The 14,989-nt window shown below is 45.7% G+C and overlaps 1 protein-coding gene across 3 annotated transcripts in view; it reads right to left on the bottom strand.

The window, feature by feature from the left end:
• Positions 1–1,630: 1,630 nt before the first annotated feature.
• CSDC2 (cold shock domain containing C2) overlaps positions 1,631–14,989 on the bottom strand; it is a 197,945-nt gene continuing 184,586 nt past the window's right edge. For all 3 annotated transcript variants that reach the window (XM_078683171.1, XM_078683163.1, XM_078683178.1), the window contains exon 4: positions 1,631–4,313. In XM_078683171.1, the coding sequence (XP_078539297.1) occupies positions 4,148–4,313 (166 nt within the window). In that variant the 3' untranslated portion in view covers positions 1,631–4,147. The remainder of the gene's footprint in view (positions 4,314–14,989) is intronic.

Below are 14,989 nucleotides of genomic sequence, written 5' to 3'. Positions count from 1 at the left end.
AGCCAAGAGACCTTGGGCCAGACTTAAGTCAACCCCGGTTACTCTCCCACAAAATGTCCACTCTTCTGGGCCACTGGTGTTCCAAGCTCGGCGGCAGCTATGCTGCTCCACCTTCTCAGCCCCGTTAAGCAGGTTCCCATGTCACTGGCAGACCCACAGCTCTTCCAGCAAGATGTGCAGACTTCCAGTGATACCCTCTCATCTCTGGTAACTGGTTGTTCAATAGACACAGCCCTGGATCTCATCATTTTGAGTACTTTGCACAGTAGTCCATTTCTTGCTCTTGAAAATCTTGGAACTGGAACAATTTGGGCGAGTTTGGATCTCAAGTTTATGCACAATTCCCAGACAGGGTATGTTGAGCCTATTTTAATGCCCAAGAAGAGGTTTGGGGTGGATCCTTTTCACATTTTTATGCTCCTTCTGCAGCACAAAGTCTTTTTAAAAGGTACTGGCTCTCCCAGGAGGTAGGAACAATGATAGCTCTGGGCGGGACTATCCGCAACAAGAGCACAATGATTTGTGAAACCTCTGCAACTGGCTGTACTTAGCTTTCCTGAGGTAGCAATCCAGGAGAAAGGTAACATGGGTTTATTCTGCCTAAAACCTGCCCTACCATTAACAGCAAAATGTGCTTGACACACTCCTCCTACCCCACCTTTATTCCAAATGGAAGTACACAGGAAAAACTAATTGGCAACCCCCTTCGAAAAGGTCACCGTAGAACTTCTAAAGGAAACACTTTATCCCTTATCCCTTATCCCACTCTTCTGTGTCTAGGGCTACACCATACAGCTCGGGAAGGCAGGCTCTAAACTTCTGCTGTCTGAGAAGGGTGTCCCACAAGCGCTATCAAAGCAGGGGCAATCCAAAATGTATCCCACCAGTCTCATATGCACGTCTACAGATAGTTCTGCTGATATGAAAGTGTTACACAACACACACTCAACATGCTCACAGGATGTCAATGCAATGGTCTGGGTGTCTTCTACAAGCAGAGCTTCACAGGAGTGGGACCAGATGGTGCCACACTCCTACTTGAATCAGAGAAAACATTCTGTTCAGTGCTAGGATTATAACAGTTTACTGCCATCAGCGCTTGATGTCGACCACCAACAACATGGACAGTATTCCCATGTCAGCTAGAGAGCACGCTTGATATGCCCCTCCAGGTCCCAGGATCTGGACCTCCGATTCAAAGGAAAGGCCTGCACCTCAGCGTGCAGCCTTCACTAGCATGGGAGTTGGACCACAAAACGTCAGAGTACCAGATATCACATGCAGTTGGGTCACTCAGGGCAGGGATACACTACTGTTTACCATGCAAGGAATATTTGTATCCCAACAGAGTGCGCAGCAGTGAACGTGAACCCTTCACATGTCAGAAATGGCATGTACTGTGAATGAAGCCTCAGCTAAAATGGAAGCTGGCAGAAATTGTTCTAATATGTCATCTCAAAAGACAGTGACGGCACGTAATGCAGCCTTTACTCTAGTCTCACACTCATTGATAAGTTGTTCAAAGAGGCAGACCAACATCGATTTGGAACGGCATAGACTTAATTTAAGTTAGGAACTTCAAAGACAGTACGGATTTAACACAGAAGAAACACTGCAGCAGGAGGCATGGTGTATTGCATTGTCTTTTATTATTGCCAACTTACAATGAAACACAAAGTCAGAAGACTTGAAGAACACCAGCGGCCACGCACAAAGACACATTTTTCAAGATGCAGATCCTTCTCCTTTGCCCAATATGTTCTGATCTCAGATGGTCTGTCTCTAGACATCAGTTGGTGAGGTTACAGTGCTGAAGGGGATGTCTTTTTTTACTCCTTGTATCTCTTGTCTCTACACACTACCGCAGTTTCTGGATTAGGAAATCAAATCAGTTTTCAGGGCTACACCTGCCAACACTTTTGCTTGTGGGGTTGTCCTAGACTCTCCTATTTTGGCCAGAGACTTTGGTCAACGACAAGGTAAGATTGACAAATAGTCTCGCTGCCACCAGAAGGGGAATCTAACATTTTGTTTGATGACCCACCCCTTCCAACGATTGTGGTGTGAAGCCTAACACATCACCAACAGAACTGTGTGATTCTCTGTAGCTTTATGTTCCAGTACCAGGACACTGACATCACCCACACTCCAGGAGGAGCTATCTGATCCTTCACAGACGCAGTTCCACATCCTGGTACAGTATAACAACTCGCCATTGCAGATACTAACTACAACTCCGCTTATACCTGCATTTCCACTTCCCACCATCGAATGGCAGAGTCACATCGACTCATTGCAGGGGGAACTGTAAGAGCGTCTAGCGATAGTTCCACAACTCAGCACCAAAGGCCATAGGATGACTTGGCTAAAGTTGGACTAAAACCCTCTTTTCGAAGCCACGCGCAATACACTTGGTTGCCCATGTCTGCTGCGAAGAAATAGAAATGAAAATCCTGCAGCAAAGTACAATAGAGACAGTTCCAGCATGGCCCACCCCTATGCAAGAAAAGGAAGACTATATTTTTTAAGACCGCCCGTTTTTTTATGTACCATTTAGCGAATGTGGCTGAGCAAGGGTACCATGTGCACCGAGCAATTCTAGGCAACCTCAGTGGCCCCAACCTACAATAATGGGCCTCATGGGCGGTCAGACCTTTAGAAACATGAGCTGGGTGTCTACCTCCACAAGGTGCAGCAGTCAATCACATTGACATCGTTTAGGCAGTAAGCATCACAGCCCCTTAACTCCCCCCTCAAAAGGTGGTATGCCTCTGGTACAGAAAGTAGTCTGTATATTGTGTGACATCTCTGGGAGACAGCAGGGCTGCCATCAGGGTTTAGAATGTTTGCCTTCCAATGCCCCTATACCAAGTTGGTTCCCGGAAATGGACATACTTAGAGACAGCAGAATAAAAGAACATCAATAGAAGGGCAGTAAGCACCTGCTTATCAGAACTATTTGTTCAATTTTTCATTAATTTGCACAGCCCTTCCGTGTGATTGGGAAGAGTCAACGTGGCGTTGTTTGTGCAGACAAAACACATTTTAGAAGGTTAAACAAAAAAACACAGCGCATTTTACAGCGAGCTACCCTTAGCTCCTCCCGTCACATGCTCTGGCAGGTTCGCCACATCACCTCTAAGACAACAAGCAATTAAGGTGCCCAAAACAAATCAGCAGTTAACTGACAGGTTTATGAAAGAAAGTGCACTAGTACAAAAAATGGCGAGGCCTAAACGTCCTTTGTGCACCAAGCAATGAGCAGTTACTTAGAAACTGGGAAACAAAGATGGCTACCCTGTTTGGATTAGGAATTACATTCTCTGACCAAACATACTAGTATTTTCAGGAGGGAAGGCTGGGAAAAGAGGAATAACCAATTAAAACAATGCTCGGACATTACTTTTATCAATAGTAAAAACGAACAAATGACGTGCCCATTCATATTCAGCCTATTGATGTTAGCGCATTAAGACTTCCCGCACAGTCATTTCTTTTGAAGCATCTGGCATTTCCAATTTTGCATGCAAACCAAGCCCAGTGCACCTAATCTTCCGATCAGCAGAACTTTTAGGAAGTCTGGCTAAGAAACTCACATAGACAAAAATTATTAAAATGCTTAACACTCACAATCCAGTGTATGCGTGCGGATATTCTCTTCTCTGCTTTAAATCTACCTGAACCAAATAATCATTTGACAATTGACATCCCAGCCAAACTCCCCAAGACTGAACCATTTATGTGTTGGTAATAAAAACACATTTTGCAACTTCAGCAGTCCTTTTGGTCTCTTCCTACAATCCAATGGAGATAAGTGCTCTTGGTTCCCACATGATGCTTACAAACATCAAAGGACAGATTTGCAGACCAATAAAATGAAAAAAAAAACTGTAAAATTCTCAAAGCAGGGAAAAAAAAAAAAAACTTTACAGCTTTTGAGTCTGGAGATTCTAGGAAATGCATGAATGACCCCAAGAGAGGCCCACAAAAAAGGATCAGCATCACCCAAAACACAATAAATTGAAGAAGGGTTGGGTTTGACTTCACACTCTGGTGTTACTCGGCCAACCATTCAGAATTATCCATCTGGTTCTCTCTTGCTGCGGCTTTCCCTCCGCTTTGTTTGGGGGGGTGCTACTGGGAATTGTCACCCAGAGCCGATGACCTGGCCTGACCACGTCTCATGCTTGGAGTGTGGGGAGAGATGAGTTATAACCACCTCGATCGCCTGGAACTTGAGGTTTTTGGGGGGCACCGGGCACATTTTGTAGGACACTTCATCGCCTTCTACTGGAACATACTCCCCGTCGATGCTGGCAAGGCAAAATAATGGAAAAGGCATTATTTTAAATTAAATCAATTACAATGTCAAATGTTCAATAAGTGAGCAAATTGAAATACATTCAGTTAGTGACAGATAAAGTCATTTATTTAAGTTAATTTTAAAGACGCATGTATGTTAAATTAATGGAAATTAATTAAAATATGCCAGTAAATAAAATTGTTACATAAAATATAAATAACAATATACATGTTTTAAATACAACAATAAATAATAAGAGCATTAACTACAAATATCTATACTAAAGCAAGGCAGTGTGAAAAAGGGAAAAAAACTCAACATAATTGAATAAAATAAATCAGTTATTTAATTTAGGGAACTTCAAATGAACTAACAAGTTACAACAGACTACATTTTAACATGCCTGAATATATTACATTGCATCAAATAAGGACCTCTTAATTTAAAAAACTAAATGCAGTAAAATAAATATATTGAAAAATGTAACAATTGTTTATTTACACTTTATAAAATATAGTATTTAAATATAAATGCACAGTACACTAATGAATCAGATAACTTTGTTATATCTAATAAAATTATCAGAGTAATGAAAATATCAAGTACTGCGTTACTATTAATGAAAATATATATTGCTCAGTATGGTTAATGAATCAGTAATAAACTGAATATGTATGATATACAGACAGTTTAAAAAATATTTTAAATACTTCAAGTATTTAACATAACATTTTTCACTGAAAATTAAAATGTACTACCCTGTGGTCAACATTACATAGGCGTCCCGTCTCCATACTGCAAACTCAGACTCTTGAACTAATGCTGTTCAAACCTTTGACTGCTACCTTCAACTACACTGCACAGTGAATGGAATGAAGAACATTAGTGGGTGGGCGAATGGAGAAGAGTATCCAGCTGTCCTAATAATAATAAGTGTATTATTCAGTAAATTAAAACCATTATGATGCAGAAAATACAAAAAATATTGACTCAATAATAAAAAGGCTATAATATATACAATTTTAAAAGATAAAGGGATGTAAATATCTCAGAGAGAAAGTGTAAGGTGCAGTAACAGACAGCCAACAAGCTACACCTAAAATGAACGCCTAGCCCACAAGATACATAAGGCTATAGTAATGTGACCGCACTAAAATAAAATAGGAGCCAGAACACTCCAGCTGCCACAGCCAGTTCCTAAAAATGGTTGAGCAGTAGGATCATAGACATTAATTGACCCTATCCACCAAACCTACCAAGACATTCTTTTGTGTAACCAACATAAACTTTACAAATCCTGACAAGTAGTTCTTTCCTGATGCATTTTGCCCTGACTGTTTCCTTTCTTAACTAGGTCCGAATCAAACCCTGAGAGATTAAATGATTGCATGCCAATAGCAGACCATATAAGTGGGCAGCTTTGCCATCTCGCCACATGTCAACCAGATAGGATAGCCATTGGTGTCAGTAAGCAACCACAAAGATAAGCAATTTATCCAACCAACCATTTCGCTGAGACAGGAGAGCAGGTAGATTGTTAATAGCCGTTAAAAGGTATAGGAAGTCTGGCCATCTCACCACGTCAGTTAAGGAGGATAGGCTGTCAATAACAGAACATGGAGCTGGAGAGTCTAGCTATCCAAATATAAATTAGCCAGATAGGAGCGGAGACTGTCAATGCAAGTCATGGAGATGGAAAAGCTAGACATACAACCACACCACTGAGAAAGGAGATAGGACAGACCGTCAATAACAGTTCATTTAGATGAGCAGTCTAGCTATCCAACCACAAGTGACTGAGACAGGAGGGAAAACAGTCAATAATAGACAATGCCCTAAACAACCAGACATCAGAGGACAAATTCACAATACCATTCTGCAGAGATGGACTGTCTGTCTGTTTATTTAACTACATGTCAGTAAGACAGGAGAGCAGATCCACTACTAATAACAAGTCACAGGGACGGGATGGACAGTCTAGCCATCCAACAATATCATTGGGATAGAAGAGAAGAAAGACTATCGACAATAGATAAAAAGATCAGCAGTTTTCTTTCAAAGACGTGGTTACAGGATTAGTCAGTCAATGACCGATCGTAGAGAGGGAAAGTCTATTCAACCACACTTTAATAAGAGGCCATGTTTTTGTGTTTATCTGTACATTTTTGTTGATAGTAACTCAAGCAATTTCATGCATTGGCACGCTTGACTTGGCTTAGCAGTACGGTCTGGACTGTTCCCATGAGGCACAGGGTCAAGACTGATTTGCATATGGCTAGGTCTAAACTGGGGTTGCATGGTGAGCAAAAGAACAATGGATTTAACCTACATCTTTTGACTGGGGGAACATGTTTGCATTGTCAGCATTTCGTCCATAATTTGTTTGCTGTAACACTTTTTTCGCCCTAAGTGGGATGGATATGCCCAGACGTGGGTCCCTTGCTCACTGTGCCACTGGATTCAAGATAGCCTGGCTGAAGAAGGGTGACATACCCTTCTTCCGGTCCCAGGATGCTTGTTTCCGGTAAAGGGAGGACTTGCCTTGGCAGTACGGTCTGGACTGTTCCCATGAGGCACAGGGTCAAGACTGATTTGCATATGGCTGGGTCTAAACTGGGGTGGCATGGTGAGCGAAAGAACGATCGATTTAACCCAGATCTTTTGACTGGGGAGAATGTTTGCATTGTCAGCATTCCGTCCATCATTTGTTTGCTGTAATGCTTTGGCACGCTTTACAGAAGGAAGTCAACACAATTATTTAAAACCAAGGAGTAAACACAAATTCAGAAGCAAATGAATATCCGAACTCAGGTTAAAGGACTTTGCAGCAGGGGTGGTTGTTCGCATGTGAGCAATGCATGAAATGGAGTGAGTACACAACAGAAGCATGTAATCATAATTTGATTTAATTAGGAGATTTTGTAAAGCACCCGTAGCCTTGGTCTCTTCAAACAGCTAACCACAGTATAACAGCATCAAGGAGTATCACTGTATGATGATAACATACAGGTAAAGTACAGAGCAGAGTGACAGCTGTACTGAAGCAAGTCAGCATAACTATTTAGGCAGTGTCATGCTAAAGCTAGATTTTACCATGCAAGCTTTGTGCAGAAACACAGCCACATATTATTTAAAATGTGAACGAATGGCAGAAACAGTTGTATTGTTTGGACAACAATTATAGATGCTGCCTATCATGCACACTTAGAACTCGTTCAAACAAAAAGATTGGGGGGAGGGGGTCGTTTACCAGACCAGACTTATAACAGTGAAAGAGTTGTGCAAAAGCTTCCATCGGTCACCTGGTGACAAACACATTGTCTTAAAAGATTCACAAGCACAACAACAGATATACATAATAACAGAATAGGAATTTAGCAATATTTACTCAAAGAGCTCATCAAATGGATGGGTTTTGACAATGATGTGTTAGTTTCGGTTTAATTACTTCAGGACACAAACATTTGGAGGCAATTCAATTTAAATATTAAATAACCTGGGGAGTGACCACAATAAAAATATCATAAATAAACTAGATAAAGGGAAAACGGAATGAAAAGGGGTGTATTTACAGGGGTCGCCCATAAAAAAGGGGGGGGTGAAGGTAATGTGTGTATGTGGGGGTGTGTGTAATTCTATATTTATTTAACCTCCCACTTATTAAAACACTTTGTGAGTTATGGTCTGCATGGCAGGTGTGATTTATGGTTTCCGGGGCTTGCACAAACTAGGGAAATTCAAGGGGTGTTTTTTCTTTAAGTGACTTTCCGGATTTTTTTTTTTAACATACATTAGGATATCATGACTTAAGTTACCCATAACATCCTATTAACTCTGAAAGGTGAAAGTGTTTTTCTGATGGCTGTGTATACATAGTTGATGAGTGTGTGGAAGATGTGGTGGTAAATGATAATGCCTCCGTCTGTATCAGCTGCAGCCTCCCCTCATTATGCATGGCCTTCAGCTGTGTGCAGCAAGGGTTAAATGCAGGTGGCCAGGCCCTGCACAAACGCTGTTGCACAATTTGGCAGAAACTACTTACTGTGATGTTACAAAAGGAAGGAAGGGCAAGAATGGCGGACACGGCAACGAACAGTGGAGTAATTAACCTGTAGTCCGCTTTCCAATCACAACATGTCGACTGTCCAAAGGGAAAAGGACAATGTATGTTTATAAATGTTGAGCGAATAAAACATGACAGCAGTGAGAAAGGCGGAATCGCCGAAATACGTTTGCCATTAAGAAAACAAGTTACTTACCTGTAACTGTGGTACTCCAGTATTGGAAACTTTCATAGATTCCCATGCTTGAACCATTCCCCGTTGTCGAGATGGGAATACCCGGTATACATAAAATAGCAATAGAAACCATTACAAAAAAAGAAACTAGGCCTAGGCCCATTCTAGTTTTGTAACATATCCACCTCTTTTTGTAAGAGAGACCAAATAAAGTGAACAACCAATCAGATTGGCCTCACCCTCTAGCACCTTCCTGAGAGAACCTCAGACCCTCATATATTCGTAGCCGTAGTGAAATACTATAACTGAACTTTCCCCGGGCAGGCGGGTGGGTCACATAGGAATATATGAAAGTTTCCAATGCTGGAAAACCAAAGTTACAGGTAAGTAACTTCTTTTCTTACTCCAGTATTGGAACTTCCATAGAGTCCCATGCTTGAATCAGAGTAGCTAGCAGTTATGAGCACATATTTTGAACCTTGATTCCTTATTCATTCATTATTAATCATTGTAATCAACAGTTAATGGAAATTAAACACATTGTAAACATAAGGAAAAAAGGACGAAATAAGCAAATGAACTTAAAAAATGTGCAAAGAGCAGAAGCAGAAAAACGGAAGGAGGGTAGAAAGGGAAAGCTCACCACTTAATGAAAGAGGTTCCTCAGGACTGCCTGGCCCACTGCCGTGTCGCTCTGTGTTGAAGAATCCAGGCAGCAATGCTTTGTAAATGTATGAGTACTGCTCCAGGTTGCAGCTCTGCAGATCTCCCGGATAGGAACTCCAGCAAAGAGGGCTGTCGAAGAAGAAATCGCCCTCGTGGAGTGAGCACAGACCAGACCTTCAAGGGGTTTTCCCGTTGCTTTGTGACAATACGGGATAGCGTTGGTAATCCAACGAGCAATCCCCTGCTTGGAAAGGGGAAAACCGTTACTAGGGGCGCTGAAAGACACAAATAGTTGAGGAGACTTCCTGAAGTCCTTAGTACGTTGAAGATAGAATTTTAAGCACCTCTGAATGTCCAGTGAATGGAGTGCTTTTTCTGCCGGAGTAGTAGGTTGAGGGAAAAAAAGTTTTGAGTATGACCGGCTCATTCAAATGAAAGTCTGAAGGCACTTTCGGTATGAACTTTGGGTTGGAACGGAGTGTCACTGTCCCCTTTTTAAATTGGAGAAAAGTTTCCTGAATGGTGAGAGCCAGGAATTCACCTACTCTCCTAGCCGAAGTCAAGGCTAGCAGAAGAGCCACCTGCCAGGAGGGGAATTTCAAATCTGCCCGATGGATAGGTTCCAAGGGATGCTTCATGAGCTGGGTGAGAAGCAAATTAAGGTGCCAAAGAGGATGCGGAGGCTTGACTGGAGGGAAAACTCTAAAAAAGGCCCTTGAGAAACTGCTTAGTAATCCTTGCCGACCAGAGGGAAGGACCAGAAGATGTGCGTCTGTAGTGAGAGATGGGAGCAAGATGGACCTTGATGGATAAGTGAGCCAACCCTGCTTTCGCTGATGAAAGAATGTAAGGAACAACTTCATGCGGTGCAGAAGACAAAGGATGACTTTGACTTTGATTAGCTTTATTCGATTTCAATATAAAATCATAAAAGCAACAGCAACACATATATATACATCAGCACATCAAAAACTTTTCATTTCACAAGAAATTAACAAACGTTTAAAAAAAATGATTAAATCAATAGAGGAGTTCAGCTAATCACTGGACAACAGAAAAAATGGACAATTCAAATAAAAATAAGGAGAAAGGGGGTCATTCAGTACAGGACCACTTCTAGCCGTCCAGAAGTTACTCTGAATTACTTAGCGGTGCGACAGGACAGATAAAGATCTAGGGTAAAAATCGCTTAGACTCCAAGTCGATATTGGACCATCGCCTATTTGCGGCTGCCAAGATTTGAGGTATGGGACGACATATTTATTGCTGAATTTTATGAGGACCAAATCGCCCACAGTATTTTTTACAAGAGGTCCTAGCCAGCCCACCCTTCTGACGCTTAGTATAGTGCCATCTATATTGGGGGGCATTGGCCTATTTTTAGTTAGCCAGAACACTACCTTGTTCCTTAGATCCTGCTGTTTTTCATGTTTCCCCTTTGGGAGTTCTGGTATACCTGCGAGGACGGACACAATAGGAGCTGCTTCTGGAGGCAAATGAAGGTGATTAGTTTTACGTGGGATGGTGTCGTGACTGGCCACTAATCTATTTTGAGATGGCATTTCTTTATTGTGCCCAACCCTGAGGTAAGAGCGCTGTGGTATCGTGGCTGCTTTAGAATTTTTTTAAGTGTTCATAGGTGGGGCAGCTATTTGTTTACTAGTGTTTGTGTTTTGTATAGTAGAATCAGGTGATTCTATAGGGGGTGGGCGCTGTAGTTGTACTGGTTCTCCCAAGGTTTTTGTAGGTAGCGAATTAGCCTTTATTGCTTCTTCAAGTCCCGTGAGCCTATCCCCTAGGCTAGTTATTTTATCAAGCAATGGGGATAAAATAGATTTCATAATATTTTCCAGCGCGGGCAATAGGGAATCCTGTACAGGTACTTTCGGAGTATCACTGCTTGGGGTATTGTGTACTGGTCGGTGTAGGCTTAATTTTTGTTTCTTGACCTGACTGCCCGTTTGGTTAGCTTCATCTCTCTTCCTTTTGACCGAGGACACCTGGGTAGAGACGGTGGATAGGGAATATGGTATTGGGTGAGTTGTATCCTGTAAGGTCTGAGTTGGTTGGGAAGAACGACTGGGACCAGGACTAGTCATAGCTATGGGGGAGATTGAAACAAAAGTTATCACATTTTCTATATTACACATTAGATTGAGTTCTTCCAATAGTGATATCGCTGGGGCTAAATCAGCAGACTGTGAGGGAGAACCCTTAATAAGTGAACTGTCCAAGACTGGAGATCATTCTAGTCTCTCCAATTCACTAGCAATGGGCAATATAGCACTCTTAAGATAATAGTCCATTCTTCCCCTGAGCAAGTCACCCTCAAAGAAGTGTTTTCTAGAGACCCCCTTGCAAGACATAGTGTGACAGCTTGTAACAATCAGAACACAAACAATATCGGGAGTCGAGAAACAGTGACCCGTGGCGAGACCCCGTGGAATAAACCAAAAATAGTCAGTTGGTAAAATACCTTGAGTCAGTGTTCCTCATAGCACGTAATCTAACCAAAAGCAAGGGGGATGACCCGGCCCGGCCTCCTCTGGCCTATGATGGCCTTAGATGGACCCGCCCTTGTCCCGGGCTTCTCCCGGCGCTACCCGCACGCTACCCGCGACGCGGAGGGCAGTCCTTCCTTTAAAGCGCCTTCGGACGCACCCTGGTTGGTGGAGGCGGCGTCCAGCCGCTGAGGTTCCTGGGGGGTGTAGTTCCCTGTCCCGGCTGCCGCGCTGCGGTGTCCTGGCAGCGGCGGCGATGGCGGGGACAGAGAAGCGCTAGGGTATGGGGGACAAGTCAAAAGGTGGTCCCACGGAGCAGATAAAAGAGCCTCCCGCTCCCCCAAGGGCAGTCCTTCCTTTAAAGCGCCTTCGGGCGCACCCTGGTTGGTGGAGGCGGCGTCCAGCCGCTGAGGTTCCTGGGAGGTGTAGTTCCCTGTCCCGGCTGCCGCGCTGCGGTGTCCTGGCAGCAGCGGCGATGGCAGGGACAGAGAAGCGCTAGGGTATGGGGCGCAAGTCAAAAGGTGGTCCCAAGGAGCAGATACAAGAGCCTCCCGCTCCCCCAAGGGCAGTCCTTCCTTTAAAGCGCCTTCGGGCGCACCCTGGTTGGTGGAGGCGGCGTCCAGCCGCTGAGGTTCCTGGGGGGTGTAGTTCCCTGTCCCGGCTGCCGCGCTGCCGTGTCCTGGCAGCGGCGGCGATGGCGGGGACAGAGAAGCGCTAGGGTATGGGGCGCAAGTCAAAAGGTGGTCCCACGGAGCAGATACAAGAGCCTCCCGCTCCCCCACGGGCAGTCCTTCCTTTAAAGCGCCTTCGGGCGCACCCTGGTTGGTGGAGGCGGCGTCCAGCCGCTGAGGTTCCTGGGGGGTGTAGTTCCCTGTCCCGGCTGCCGCGCTGCGGTGTCCTGGCAGCGGCGGCGATGGCGGGGACAGAGAAGCGCTAGGGTATGGGGCGCAAGTCAAAAGGTGGTCCCACGGAGCAGATACAAGAGCCTCCCGCTCCCCCAAGGGCAGTCCTTCCTTTAAAGCGCCTTCGGGCGCACCCTGGTTGGTGGAGGCGGCGTCCAGCCGCTGAGGTTCCTGGGGGGTGTAGTTCCCTGTCCCGGCTGCCGCGCTGCGGTGTCCTGGCAGCGGCGGGGATGGCGGGGACAGAGAAGCGCTAGGGTATGGGGGACAAGTCAAAAGGTGGTCCCACGGAGCAGATACAAGAGCCTCCCGCTCCCCCAAGGGCAGTCCTTCCTTTAAAGCGCCTTCGGGCGCACCCTGGTTGGTGGAGGCGGCGTCCAGCCGCTGAGGTTCCTGGGGGGTGTAGTTCCCTGTCCCGGCTGCCGCCCTGCGGTGTCCTGGCAGCGGCGGCGATGGCGGGGACAGAGAAGCGCTAGGGTATGGGGCGCAAGTCAAAAGGTGGTCCCACGGAGCAGATACAAGAGCCTCCCGCTCCCCCAAGGGCAGTCCTTCCTTTAAAGCGCCTTCGGGCGCACCCTGGTTGGTGGAGGCGGCGTCCAGCCGCTGAGGTTCCTGGGGGGTGTAGTTCCCTGTCCCGGCTGCCGCGCTGCGGTGTCCTGGCAGCGGCGGCGACAGAGAAGCGCTAGGGTATGGGGCGCAAGTCAAAAGGTGGTCCCACGGAGCAGATACAAGAGCCTCCCGCTCCCCCAAGGGCAGTCCTTCCTTTAAAGCGCCTTCGGGCGCACCCTGGTTGGTGGAGGCGGCCTCCAGCCGCTGAGGTTCCTGGGGGGTGTAGTTCCCTGTCCCGGCTGCCGCGCTGCGGTGTCCTGGCAGCGGCGGCGATGGCGGGGACAGAGAAGCGCTAGGGTATGGGGCGCAAGTCAAAAGGTGGTCCCACGGAGCAGATACAAGAGCCTCCCCAAAGGACAAAGGATGAATACCCTCCTGCTGGCACCAAAGGCAGAAACGCTTCCACTTTAACTAGTATGTCTTGTTGGTACTTGGAGCTCGTGCATGAGAAAGTACATCTCTGCATTCTGCCGAAAGTGTCATACTAATAAATTCTCGGTGCTCAGGAGCCATGCGGATAGCTGCAGGGATCGAGGTTCCAGATGCCAGACTTGGCCCTGGGACATTATCAGCAGCTAAGGAATCTGCTGCAAAGGCATTGGACGGTCCAGGGAGAGGAGATGCAGCTCTGTGAACCAAAATTGGCGGGACCACGCAGGAGCTATCAAAATCATCTTGCAAGGTTCCGTCTTGAGCTTCCTGAGAAGCCTGAGGATCAGCAGATTGGGGGAAAAAGCGTAAACAAAGGCACCTGAGCAGGCCATCGAAAGCGCATTCCCCAATGAACCCTGATGGTGAAGCCTGCTTGCGTAAGATAGACATTTCTGGTTCTCCGGCATGGCAAAGAGGTCTATGAACGGCCTGCCCCATAGGCGAATAACCTGATCCAGGGTGGACTGGTCCAGTTCCCATTCGTGGCTGACTGATTTTAGTCTGCTCAGCGTGTCCACCGTATCGTTGAGAACACCTGGAAGATGCTCCGCTGTTAGCGTTATCCCATGCTGGATCGCCCATTCCCAAATTGTCTGAGCTTCCTTTGACAAAAGGGGAGACCTGGTGCCGCCCTCTTTGTTTATGTAATGCATGGCCATCGTATTGTCTGTTCGTACTAAGACTGCAGACTGCTCTTCTTGTCTATGAGGGGTATAGATCAATTTGCCACTATCCCGCCAAGGTATGATAAAACAAAAGCCACTTCGGCTGAATCCATAGGAAAAGATTGTGGTTTACTAATAAAGTGTAGCTGACACGGACTAAGGAATACAGCAAACTTAAAAACTTAAAACTATCCCCCATAGAACATTCAGGCATGCAGGAGAAAAGCCTGTAAGGCCAGGCGAATTGCTCTGAGGTCCAGCAGATTGATATGTAGAAGATGATGCTGGGGTAACCAACAGCCACTTACATGAAGGTCTTGCAAGACCACTTCCCAGCCCACCAGCGAGGCATCCGTAGTTATTATCGGAGGAGCTGGGGTGATCCTGAAGGAGATGCCCTGAGAAATGTTTCCCTCGTTTGTCCACCATGCTGCGGTGTCCCTCGGACACGGTAACGAAGATCTTGTCTTTGAAGGACCCGTCGACTTGGGGCCACTGCAGGTCCAACTCCTCCTGGAGAGGGCGCATCCGTAACCTGCAGTGAGGAATTAGAGGAATGCAGGAAGAAATGGACCCCAGGAGGGACTTGTAGAGGTAAACTGAAAGTGACTGCCTTCTTAACAGTAGACGGGCCATGACCATCAGCTTTTCTTGTCTCTCCAGGGTCAGAAATGCC

The sequence above is a fragment of the Lissotriton helveticus genome, chromosome 1_1 (assembly GCF_964261635.1).
Source record: "Lissotriton helveticus chromosome 1_1, aLisHel1.1, whole genome shotgun sequence".
Taxonomy (NCBI): Eukaryota; Metazoa; Chordata; class Amphibia; order Caudata; family Salamandridae; genus Lissotriton; species Lissotriton helveticus.
Note: the sequence above shows the minus strand (reverse complement) of the source record. Positions and strands in the feature narration are given on the sequence as shown.